Source organism: Kogia breviceps, chromosome 4 (assembly GCF_026419965.1).
Source record: "Kogia breviceps isolate mKogBre1 chromosome 4, mKogBre1 haplotype 1, whole genome shotgun sequence".
NCBI lineage: Eukaryota > Metazoa > Chordata > Mammalia > Artiodactyla > Physeteridae > Kogia > Kogia breviceps.
In genome coordinates this window covers 173,077,741-173,090,437 of record NC_081313.1, presented here as the reverse complement: position 1 = coordinate 173,090,437, position 12,697 = coordinate 173,077,741, and the positions used below count along the sequence as shown (strand labels likewise).

Here is a 12,697-nt window from a genome sequence, read left to right as displayed (position 1 = left end):
AAACACACCTAGGGTGGACCCCTGGGAACTGGGCTGCCTGGCCGAACCCTCCACAAAAGGCTCTGGCCCCACCTCATGGCCAAGGGGCGGGGCAGGGGGTTCTCCTCTATGGTCTACAGTGCCTGGCTATGCCTGGTGGTACCCTCGGGGCAAAATGGTGGGGGGCGTTCCCTGAAAATGCATCTTGGGGCCTCTCCCCGGCTCTGGGTCACAGACTCAGATCTGCAGAGGCCAAGCAGAGCTAACTACAGAGCATGCACCTGGTGCTGACTCATTCTATCCTCACTCCAACCCTGCACAGAAGCCAGGTGAAGAGAGGGTGGCTGAACGGCCCAAGGCCACACAGCCCACAGGGCCAAGCTGGGACTCAAATGCAGGGGGCAGCTCAGACTCAATGCTCCTAACTGCTATGTGTGGCGTGTTCACAGGGAGGCAGGGTCTGTGGTGACCAGGACACCCGCACCTTTCCAAGGCTGTGGCCAAGGCTGCCACATCAGGGTGAGGGCCTAGGGTGGCTAGATCAGCCAAATTTTCAAAAGAAGCTTGAGGGGCTTCCCTGGCCATCCAGTGGTTAAGACTCTGAGCTTCCAATGCAGGCGGTGCGGGTTCGATCCCTGGTCGGGGAACTAAGATCCCACATGCCACGTGGTGTGGCCAAAAATAAATAAATTAATTAATTAATTTGAAAAAAAAAAAAAAAAGAAGAAGCTTGAAAGTCGAGACAATTTCATGTGAAATTTTCCACTATTGAAAACACTTGTTTTGGTCACACAGATTATGCCTACAGCCCTCAGGCTCTGGTTTGGAACTGCAGGCCACTGTCCACCATGAGATGGAGACATCAAGTTTTAGAGTTAGAAAGGGCCTTGGTAATATGAGATCACAGATGTTTACTAAACCTATCGTGGCAGTCATTTCGTGATGTATGTAAGTCAACGTTGTTGTTATGTTATGTTATGTTATGTTGTTCGTTACATTGTACACTTTAAACTTATACAAAATGCTATATGTCAATTATATCTCAGTAAAACTGGAAAAAAGAAGAAAGAAAGGGCCTCGGAGATCATCTAGAACTTTCTGGGACAATGGAAATATTCTCTATTTGTGCTGTCCAATGCAGTATCCACTAACAATGCATGGCTTCTAAGCACTTGAAATATGGCTAGTGTGACCAAGGGACTAAATTTTTCTCTAGTTATTTAATTTAAACAGCCACATGTGGCCAGTGGCTACCACACTGGATGGTGCAGATGGAGGGCGTTTGGAAGCACGGGGGTTTGGGGTTGCCACAATGACTGGGGCCACTGCTAGCATTTACTGGGTGGGCAGAGATACTACACTTCCTGCCATGTCCTGGACAACATGCAGAGAGGAGACCTGCCCTCCTGTGATGGAGCTCCCGGGGCACCTGCCCAAAGTTCAACCCCATCAACTGATTTTAGGCCAAATGGAGGCTCATGGGGGCCTAGCAAGGTGGCAGAGGAAACCCAGGCCTGAGGCATTCTCAGAGTGGCTGGGGGAGCAGCCAGCTCTCAGGCTTCGGTCCTGGCCCGAGGAATAGGGGAGCTGCCTGAGTGAGCCCCCTGTCCCTGCAGGCTCGGGTGTTAGTGTTCTCTGGGACAACCCCCCCCCCCCCCCACCTTCCCAAGGGGAGACTACACCGGAACCCTTACACCATCACCATGGCTGTGAGCCTGCCCCTCCCCCCTCCTGTGAGGGAAAAGAGGCCAGGGGCAACCAGGACAGGGAGGACCTGCTTGGCCCCTCCGCCCTTGGCAGGCCAAGCCAAGGCCCCAGACTGGCCCTGTTGGGGTCTCCTAAGCTGCACAGTGGCAGCGGGGACAACCACCAGTGCTCAGATTGAGGGGCCCTCCCCTCAGAGGAGGAAGACTCTGGTTCCCAGGCCTGGAGTTAGGGACAAAGGCAACTCCAACGGGACTCCCTGGTGCCTCCCCACGGGTCCCAGAAACGGGGGATCTGCTGCCAAGCACAGAGCGGCTTTTTCTGCTCACCCCTCCCTGCTTCCTGAGCCAGGTCCAAAATTGATTAAAACTAAGTAAAAAACGCTGCCCAGGGAATGACAAAATTGGTAAAATTCTCTTTTCTTCCCTCATTCTATTGTTCTCTCTCCATCTGGTGCTCCAGAGATCAGCTAAAGTCACTGGTTACTGTGGAAACCGCCCCCCACTGGACCCCCTGCGCCCGCTGCAGCCGCCTGCCTGCCCCCAGGCCTGAGGGCTCCCCACTCGGCTTGTCCGACTCCGGCCCCCCAACCCCCATCCCCAGACACACCTGCCTGCTCAGGGCCCCAGCCCAAGGCTTCTTGTAGGAACAAGGGGAAGGAAAACGGTTTCCCAAACTTGCCTCAGATTCTGAGTTGGCCCCAACATCCAAGCAAAGTGAGCAGAGAAAGTGAAGAAGGGAAAGCATGTGGAAGCGGAAGTGGGGTGAATGGGGAGGGCTCATGGCTGTGGTCCCCGAGAGTGAGCAAGCGAATATACACTCAGAGCTGCAGGGCGGACAGCGGGAGGGAGCGTGGGCAGGCAGGAGCACTGGAGCCCTGCCGCCTGGTGCCAGCCCAGAGCCAGGAGGGGAGGCCCTCCTGCTGTCCCTTCCTCTGGCACCCCCTCCTGCCCTCTACCAGCAGGGCTCTCTTGGCCTCCCTGGCACAGAGTGGAGGGGGCTGGCTCCAGCCCCTGCTCGGAGCCATTGTTTTTCTTCTCAACACCCCCAAGTTCAAGTTCATCTGGGTGTTACATCATGTCTGGTTGCTCCTGGAAACCAGACGGGTCAGACGTGACTCTGGGGAAAGGGGGTGGGAAGCTGGAGGGGGTTGAAGTTCTCCTCCCCTCCCCTCCTTGCCACTAGGGAGCTCTGAAGTTTGAAGTTTGACAAAGTTTTTTGGCTTTCTTTTTTTTTTTTTTTTTTTTTTTTTTGGGAGGGAAAGGAAAAGGGAAAAAAACAAAACCTTAAACCACACACACAAAACTTCCATCCACCAACTTTCTTTGGACTTGGGCCTCAGAGCAAAGAGGGAGCAGGAGCTGAAAGAGGTGGCCCCAGCGCTGAGGAAGCCACCAAGGCCCTTGGGCTCACAGGGTGTGTTTTTGTAAAATGTGCAAAAGAAAAAGATATTTGCATGCTCCCCTCCCCTCCATTCCCCAGAAGCCTCATACTATAAAAGCTGCCTCTGCCCTGCTCCAGAGGCTGGTGCCTGTGCCCTGAGTGCCCTGAAGGCCCTGGGCTCTACGGGCTATTCCCACCCTCCTGGGGACAGGCACAGGGAGGAGAGGGCCTGCATGCATGTGTGTGCAAAGATGCCTGTGCAAAACCAGGTCCGGGGGCCTCCAGCAGGAGGGCTGGAGGGGTGGCATTTCCTTGTGAGAACTGGGGGCAGATGGCAGCAGGACTGGGGGCTCCAGCAGCCTGGCCTCCCCTCTAACAGGATTCATAGGACGTGGGGGAGCAGCCCCTCCAGGGCGGCTTTGAGCCCTGCCTTACCCTTGGTGCCAGAGTCTCTGGGCACGTGGCCCACCAGGCCGCCTCTGTCCCTCCTCCACCCCCAACCCAGCCCACCCAAAACCAAGGAAGAGGGGAGGGCCAGGGGCTAGGGCATCCAGCCGGAGCAAAAGGAAAGCAACAAGGCAGACCCTGTCCTCCTCCGGATGGAGCCTCCTGCTTCCATCTTTGCTTCCACCAGGCCTGGCCCAGAGCGCCTCTAGCCTTGGGTCCTTGGCTGCCTTCCCCAGGGCCAGGGCTGTCAGAGCTAATTATCCAATTAGCTGATTAGCCAGGGGGCCTGGGGGCTGCCTGGGGAGGCAGGCTCAGCTGGGCATGCAAAAGCCTGAGCCTTCCAGGCCTGCCCCAGCCTCTTCTCCCGGACTGCCCCAAGGATCCCTGCCTCCTCCCTGACACCAAGATGCCCCCACCCCTGCCTGCATCCACCTGTTGGGCAGGGCCTCCTACCTGAGACTGCTGTGGGATGTTCAGAAAGTTGCCGTCCCGGGGTCCGATGCTGACAAACCGGTTGGCAGAGGAGGCGCCTGTCGTTGCGAATGCTGTGGGGAGCAGGGGAGAGAGGGAGAGACCCCGTGAGGACTTGGAGCCTGCCCGGGCACTGCCCTTTGGGACTGCTGAGAGAGGGAGAGACTAGGTTAGACCACGTTGCCTAGGCTTAAGCTGGCAGTGGGAAGGACAGGCCGGAGGGGCCCCCCCCATCCTCTCACTGGACCAGGAGCACACAGTCCCCCACCCCTGGCACTCCGCTGCAGCCACGCATCTTCGTTCATGGCCCTGGAAGCTATAGCTGAGGCCCCATGGACCCAGTTCTGTCCCCGAAACAGGCACTAGGCAGGGCCAGGGATGCCCCTCCTCCCAGAGCACCCGAAGCAAGTACCCTTGCTTTCCTACTGACCCTCTTGGGTCTGGAGAAGAGGGAGCCCGGGAGGGTGGGAGTTCTGGCAGACTGGCCCCACCCTGCTTGGAGAAGGCCATCTCAGCCAGGCCACCCCTCCAACTAAGGTGCCTAGTTGGGTGCTACACCACTTACCACTCTGGGCCTAAGGACTGGGCCGGTGGCTTGGGAAACTTGAAAGGTCCCAACAGAGGGCTGAGCTGGGTGGGTCAGGGTCAGAGAGGGGTCTGGGAGCTGGCTGCTGGCTCAGGCACAGGGGTGGCAAGGCTCAGGCCCGGCAGACATTCTCCTCCTTTGATGGATGAGCCAGGTCCTATGGTCCTGTGGTTCCCAGGGACCCAAGGTACAAGAGGAGGAGGAGGCCAGAGGGCCTGGCAGAGCCCCAGGGCTTGGGCACCAGGGGCAACTGTTCTGGGGTCCGGGGGGGCAAATGGGCCAAATACCCAGGAGCTCTTCTTGGGTTGTCTGGCTGGAGCCCTGTGGGAGGGGGCTGGCACTGCACCCCCAGGAGGAAGGATGCCCCCAGAGAGGCTGAGGAGTGTCACAGCTAACTGGGAGCCCCCACCCCACCCCCACCCCCTGCACCAGATACACCCCAGGGACCCCATGCTCACCAGATTCTGTCCATAAGTGGCCCCCAGCCACCCCGCAGCCTGGCTCCCCCTCTCCCGCCCTGCCCACCTCCAATGACCATGACCATGACTTCGTGTCTTGTGGCGAATGCAGATGAGAAGATGGCATGAAGAGGATGGAGACAGGGGAAAAGAACTCAAACCAAGAAAAAAGAAGGTGAGACAGAGAGCGCGAGACGAAGAAAAGTGGTGAGATGGGCCACCCCTTCCGCCGCTGTCCCGAAGTCCTGGCCCACGGCCTGCCAGCCCCCAGAGCGCCCGAAGCGCTGCCCACCCCCCGCCCACAGTCCCACAGACGGCACGCCGCCCACCCTCCGCCTCTCCTGTCCTTCAAGCGTCGTCGGGTCTAGCTTGGGCCACTCAACTCAGATTTTTCTCTTCCCTTTGACAAAAATTTGTCATCGGTTTAAAAAAAAAAAAAAAAAGAAAGAGAGAGAGAAAGAGATGAAGTAAGCCAAAGGCCCAGAGCCCTTCCTTGTTTGTCCTTGGAACATCCAACCTGGGGAAGAAATTGAGGGAAGGGAGAGGGATGGGAAGGGGGGGGGAAAAAAAAGAGGAACAACGAGAAACCAAATGTGAGACTGAAGGCTGAAGGGGAGGGGATCCGGGGCTGGCCTGCTGCACCTTTAGAGGCCTGAGGGGCCCAGAATGGAGGTGAGGGGGGCAAGGCAAAAAGGGGATGGTGGTGGCGTCGCCTTGTGGTCACATTTAATTTTCTTGGTGGGGGGGGGGGGCACAACGAAACAACAAAAAAATCAAAAAACGAAAAAACAAAAAATGAAAAAAACAGCAATTAGGCATGGAGATGGCATGGCTGTGCCTCCCCTCCCCCCTCCCCCCCTGGCCAGCACCCCTGGCCGGTGTGCCCCACTGTGCTCCCTCTCCCGCCCCCCGGAGGGGCCTGGGCCAGGGGCCCCAGCTGGGAGCAGCGGGCGGGCAGGGGGGGGCTAGTGGGGTGCTGGCTGGTGCAACTAAGGCCCGGGAGGCCGTGGTTGGGGGGCTCGGCTCTGCTCTTGTCCAGGCGGGAGGCTCCGTGGCACTCTGGGTTGGGGGGCTTTGGCAGTGAGGGAGGGGGCTTTTCTTTTTGCAGTGGAGACTGTTTGGATGGGCTGGGGACGCTGGGCGTTGTGGTTTCGGTTTCATCGTCCACTTACAAGGTGATGGAGGAGTCAAGGCGGCGCCGTCTGGGGCAGTGCTGGTGGATTTGGAATCAGGCATAGGAAGGGGCACAGGTCTGGCCACTGGAGGCGGCGGTGGTAGCAAAAATGACCCCGGGACTTTGCCCTGGCCGCTACCGTTGGGCTGCGAACAACATAAATAGAGTGACGCATGAAGGCACATCACACACAGACACACGCTCCCCTGCGCGGCCACGCCAGCTCGCTCCTGAGAGCGGGCGCTCCCGGCGGAAGATGATGCAGGATGGGATTCTCTCCTCCAGGGCACAGGGTTGGTGAGGGCGTGAGGCCTCTATTTGGTCTCTCAGGTGTTTCTCTCTTTTTTTTTTTTTTTTTTTTGTAGTCCTCTTTCGAAGTTGTGGGAGGGAGGAAGGGGGATGTCCGACGGGTGGGTTGTTATGTCTTAGGGTACAGGTTTTAGGTACCGAAACATGCCACCTAGCCGTACAAGCAGCTGCACTCGGAACTCTCACGCTCTTGAAGACCTTCTCCTATGGCAGGAAAGATGTACCAGCTTACCTCCTGTGCCCCTCTAAAACACACCCATGCCTCACCTCCATGGGCCCCTGGGGTAGGACCAGCTGACCCAACCAAGGACCATAGGCCCACCAGCATCTACCCCATGTCATGGCCTCGGGGGGGGGTGGGTTGCCAGGGAGCATGCCCTGGGCTCTGGTAGCCTGAGGACAGTGGGGTGCTGGCTTATCTGCTACAGAACAGCCCAAGAGGAAAATCCATTGCTGGCAGCTCTGGTTCCCACAGGTTCTTTGAGTGGCTTTCCCTCAGAAGCTGGGGATGTCTGGTCACCAGATCCACTAATTGTCCTTTATTCCCTCTTGTGCCTTACGCTTGAGTTTCCTCCTCCAGGCCCCATGTGTGGCCTTGTGTTCAATCAGCCTTTGGGCTTCAGGGGGTGTAGGAACCACAGGGAAGGGCAGAGGTCCCCAGCCTCTTGCAGGCACAGCTTCCCTGGACTTCATACCACCTGCAGCCTGGGCTCAAGGGGGCCAGGCCACAGCTTTTCATCCTAAACTGGTCCCTCTCCTGTGGGTCAAACCTCTGCCCTCCCAGCCACCCAGGTTTAGGACCTTGGGAGGTTCCTGTGCTCCTCCTTCAGTTGGCGGGCACACCCTGTGGGGCCCACCCCTAGACGTCTCCAGCTAGGTCGTCCTTCTATCCTTACTGGTTTCACCTGGACTATGACAATGAGAGCCCCAAGGGGCCTCCCCGCTGCCGACAGTGTGCTCATCAGCCCAGCACCCTCGGCACCTGGCTCTGTACTGGGCACTTCACTCAGGTTGTGTCCAATCCTCCAACCACCCTGTAAGGCAGTGGTTCTCGCCTCGGGGCAGTTCCGGGTATTGACAGTGTCTGGAGACATTTCCGCTTAGCACAGCTCGGGGATGGAGGCTGAGGGTGCTGCTCAACACCCTACAACACACAGGGCAGCCCCCAGGACAAAGGCTCATTGGCCCAAAGATTAACAGTGCTGTGGCTGAGAAACCTTGCTGCAAGGGAAGCTCTACTCTCCCCCTTTCACAACAGGGGATACTGAGGCTCTTCACGATGAAGTGGTCTAGCCAAAGTCCCCCGGCTGTAATTGGAAAGGCCTGAAAATCATGGTCATGTCTGTCTAACTCCTAGGATCCTACGGATTCTTTCTAACAGACTCATTAACCCTCTTCCCAAACCCAAAGGAGTCCAGACTTCTCCGATGCCCTAAAACCTTCCACAGCTACAACTACATCTGACATAGAACGTAATCTCCCCGGCCAGGCACGCAAGGCCGCCGTGATAGAGCCCAGATGGGGTCTTCCACCACTCATGCCCCTACACTCCCTCCCCCTGAGTACTCCCCATCGTAAACCTACTGGGGTTTCCAGAACGCAGCCTAAGCAGTCGGGGCTGCACCCTTGCTAACTGCAGAACCCTCCGTTCTAGAATACCCTTTCTCACACCCTTCGAGGCCTGCTCAGAAAACACCATCCCCAGCACGGGGACCAGCCAGATTTCCTGAATCACCATCCGTCTCTTTCTCTCTTGTTCTTCCAGGACACTCTTGACCTCCACTGGAGCCTCTGAAGCAGACTACCTCCAAGGCTCCCCAACAAGCAGGTGGAATGTCACCTCTGTGTGGCCCAAGCATGCAGCACTCAAGTTCCACTGACTGAGTTGAATCAACTAGTCCATCCTGCTGCACTTTAAAACCGTAGAGCCCCATGGCTGAACCATGCAGGCCATGCCCTTCTGAATTTCTGCCGTCCCACCCTCCATCCTTCACCTGTAATGACCTGTCACCTAGGTCTGACACTGTCCCTCCAAATGGTTCCCTTGACTTGATCTTTCCTGCCCACTTAGAGGCCCGTGAGAAAAGCAAGCAGTGGCTGCTTCTAGTGCTTATCGGTGTCCTGGGCTGAAGACCCTTTGTGCTGGGTGTCATTCTGCAAATGGACCTTTCAGTTCCAAGCAACAGCACGGGCCAGAGGGCAAGGGTTTCCGGCTCTGCAGGGTGATTCTGACATACAAGTGGAAACTGCCTTCCCTTATTTCCACAGTCTATCTTGTTCCTATCTCATTCTTCCATCAGGGCAGGAAATGAAAGGATCCCAACAGATTCACAGCCTCACTTCTTCTCTCCGGGCTGTCCTGAGCTTGGGCTCCAGCGGGGCTGGGACACGGGAGCTTTCCAGGCAGCCCTTGTTCCCATAGGGCAGCCCCTGCTTCCTCAGAGCCTGTCTCTCCCTAGGAGGATCTAAATCACTAATCCCATCCAGTAAAGCAAATCCTAGCCCAATATGGCCAGACATTGAAACCTGCTCATTTACAACATTCAGTTTCTAGAAGCAAGTCCCCGCCAGGCTAGGATGTCTCAGCTCTGGTTGGGGTACAAGTTGAGGTTTTAAAAAATCTCAAGGTCCTGTGACTCTGCAGTGCCTTAAGACCTTGTGTGTTAAGATCTTAGAAGGAGCCTAGGGGTTGGGATAGCTCCTCACTTTCATCTGACAGATGAAGATGCAGGCCTGGCCATTCTGGCACTGGTGGTCAAGGCTGAGCTAGTGCCAGGCTTTCTGCCTCCCAGAGTCATACTATCCGATCAGGCCCTGCAACTTCTCCATTGTGCTCACCTGGCGGTCTCTTCTCTATGACAGAAATACAGCTAACCGGGTATCCTCTTTCTGCCCTCTGCATGTCCTCTAGGTGGTGTCTCCATTTGACCTCGGCCTTTACCGACGTGGTTTTCTCAATCAGGGCCTTATGCTGAGGTCTAAGAGGTGCCTGGGAACCATTCTGCAAGTTGTCTGTAAAATTTTGTATGCATATATTTTTCTGCAAAGATGATCCATAACTTCAGATTCTCAACGAGATTAGGAATGTACTCCTCTAGTCTCTAGACCAGTGGTTCTCAAAGTGGGTCCACTGACCAGAAGCAGCATCACCTGGGAACTTGGGGGGAAATGCAGATTCTCGGCCCCACACCAGAACTGCTGAATCAGAATTAGGTGAGGCCCAGCTACCTGTGTGTTAGTGAGGCCTCCGAGTGACTCTCATACATGCTAAGACTGAGAACTACTACTCTGGAGGTGGCCATGGAGCAAGCACAGCCCTGTACCGCCGCCGTCTGCCACCAGGTCAGCTGCAGAGCCCAGGGCCTCTCTCTGGCTCGCTCCTCCTCCATGGCGTGGTGCCATCTCTAGCCTCCTCTCAGAAACTGGGCCCAATGGAGCAGACTCACTGCAGAATTCAAGCCCCACCCCCCAACTCTTGGGCACAACAGGCCGCAAGAGGAGACCTACAGAGACTGCTCTCAGGCCGAACTAGACTCTGTTTAACCAGAGGGGCTGTTTGCTCCCCTGTCGGTAGCATTTTGTCTGCGGTATACTCCAAGCAAGCACCTGCCTTGAGAAGAGAACCGTCTAGGCGAAGTGAGCCCTTGAGCTTTTTAAAATTTATTTTTTGGCCACGCCACACAGCTTGCGGGATCTTAGTTCCCCGACCAGGGACCGAACCGAGGCCTGAGGCCGTGAAAGCACGGAGTCCTAACCACTGGACCTCCAGGGAATTCCCGAGCCCTTGATCTTGAATGATCAAGTCAGGGGAGAGGCTCAAGACCTGGCCATCAGGATGCCCAGGGATGGACTGACCCACACTCTTGAGGGTCCTGTGGGTTAGCTTCGGTTCTTTGGGCTAAGTCGGCCCCCCAGGTGGCTCTCATTTTGATTCCAAACCCCAGCTGCGTCCTTAGGTGAGAAGCAGGCACGGAAGGGTTCCTGGCCTCTCTGATCCATATTCCAGACCCCAGGCCCCTTGGGGGCTGGGACACACGCTGGCAGCTCCCGTAGACTCTGCCAGCATCTCTGAAGGAAGCCCAGAAGCTGTTGGAGTCATGTCCACTTTTCCCTCCATGCCCCTGAAAGTGGACAGAGCTTGTCCAGAGAGGTGGGCAAAGCTCTGAGTGTGCTAAGGAGCTGCAGGGCCAGCAAAAGAAACCCTTGCAGGGCAAAGGGGAAAAAAAGATGAGAAAAGTGGAAGAGGAAGAAGAGCGGGAGGGAGGGAAGAAGACTGGCTTCTGTCCTAGACAGCGAGAGCAAGGAGGCCGAGCCATGGCCCTGCCCCAAATCAATACACCAGCACTGCGCAGGGCGCCCCGAGGCAGCGCTAGGCTGAGCAGCTGAGGGCCGCTGCTCTCCCTGGGCTGCCTCTGGCATGGGCTTCCAAATGTCTTTCCCTACCAAGGCACTTTGAGTGTCCTCCCCATGTGATCTCTCACAGTGGGGTTCCAGGCTGTGGGGGATCTGTCCAGAAGGCGCCGACAAGACATTTGACAAAAATGTCCAGTCCAGTTGGCTGGACCAACTGTGGGGAAAAGAGCTGGGCCTTCTCATAGCACAGCATGCTGCTGGAGTTCCAGAACATTCCCAGAGGTCTAGAGACCACCATGCCCCAACCTGGAATGGTCTCCCAGGGACTAAACAAGGACCACTGTCCCACTGAGGGGTCACCTTTGGCCCACTGCCGTCTGGGATAATTCCTTTGCTGAGTGGCTCTGTGCTTCTGCTCATCAGTGACCAGGCCCCACGGCTTGCTGATGGAGAAGGACAGCAGGGCCACAGAGCTCCATGGGGAGCCAGTCTCCCTCCCAGGCTGAGGAGCAGAAGACTTCACTCCAGAGCCATGACTGACCTGAGGACCCCTTGTTAAGAGTCCTGCCAACAGGAGTCTCATGAAAGACCCTGTGGAACTAGGCGTGCCCTCTACTAAGGGCTTCTCACTGGAGGGTGATGGTGCCCCCAGGGCACACTGAAATCTGGAGACATTCATGATCGACACAGCTGCGGAGGGGGCGGTGTTGCTGGCATAGAGTGGGTGGGGGCCGGGGATGCTGCTCCATACCCCACAGTGCACAGGACATCCCCACACAACAGAGAGTGAAGAACCCCAAATGTCAATAGTGGGAAACCTTGGTCTAGAGCCTACCAAATCCCTGCAGCCCTGAGGTTTAAGAGGGGAGTTAGGAGCTAAGGGGCCTGGGCCCGAGTTGGACAGATCGTGGGTATACTCCTGCTAGAGGAAAAGACCACAAGGAGGGCAAAAAGCCCAAGCAAGGTGGGCCCAGCCACTGCCCCCTCATCTCTGGACCATGATGAACAGGCCCCGGCCTGATACGTGGACCCCTACTCCCAGACCCAGAAGATCGAGGTGTTCCGCACTACCAGCTCTCTGCTGCTGCAGCCCCAGGTGGGCTCCCGGCTTTTGGGCCCTCTCCCTGTGAGCCCTGAGACAGACAGACAGACGCAAAGATGAGCTGTAGAGGGGCTCGTGGGGTCCTCTGGACTCACCTGTCCGGTGGCCTGGCCCGAGCCATCCGAGCACACAAACTGCACAAACTCCTTCAGCGAGTCCTGCCCGTGGTGGTGGTGGTAGCGGATGGTCGGGTGCGTGAAGTATGGGCTCGACTGCTGGATGATGGATGTGGAAGGGAAGTGCAGCGCTGATGCTGTGGCCCGTGGGCTCCCTGCATGCACGTGGCAGGAAGAAAAGGGCATCGTCAGGGCCTAGGAGGCAGTGGCGGGGGGGCACTGAAGACAAGGAGAACTGCTGGTCAGAGCACTTTGGATCCAGAGAATGGGCAGGAGCAGGGCAGGGACCAGAGTGACGCACTGGCCGCCAGTGTGAAAGTTAAGATGGCGCCAAACGACTCAGTAAATCAAGATAAATAACAGCTTAATGTAATATTTTTAAAAGTCAAATCGGCAATCTGGGGCCCACAGACCAGCTGCTTATGTGTGTAAATAAAGTTTGATTGGAACCAGGGCCAGAGTCAGGGTGAGGTTAAGTGAGCGTCATGCAAGCACAAGGTCAGTCCTATCTTTCATTTAGAATATTGATTTTTGCTCATCGCATATTCTTGCAATAGTTTTAATTTTTAGAAATATTGCATTAAAATAAAATTTATCTTGATGACTGAGATTTTT

The 12,697-nt window shown here is 56.4% G+C and overlaps 1 protein-coding gene across 10 annotated transcripts in view; it reads right to left on the bottom strand.

Annotated features, from left to right (window-relative positions):
- The window catches only part of NFIX (nuclear factor I X), a 98,628-nt gene that overhangs the window by 4,929 nt on the left and 81,002 nt on the right, over window positions 1–12,697 (bottom strand). For 6 of the 10 annotated variants that reach the window (XM_059060748.2, XM_067032641.1, XM_067032638.1 and 3 more), the window contains 2 exons: window positions 12,062–12,237; window positions 3,967–4,058 (listed from right to left, as the gene is read on the bottom strand). In XM_059060748.2, the coding sequence (XP_058916731.1) occupies window positions 3,987–4,058; window positions 12,062–12,237 (248 nt within the window). In that variant the 3' untranslated portion in view covers window positions 3,967–3,986. Of the gene's footprint in view, window positions 1–3,966; window positions 4,059–6,200; window positions 6,349–12,061; window positions 12,238–12,697 lie in introns of all 10 variants that reach the window. The other 4 variants (XM_059060745.2, XM_067032636.1, XM_067032634.1 and 1 more) reach the window with 1 other exon arrangement.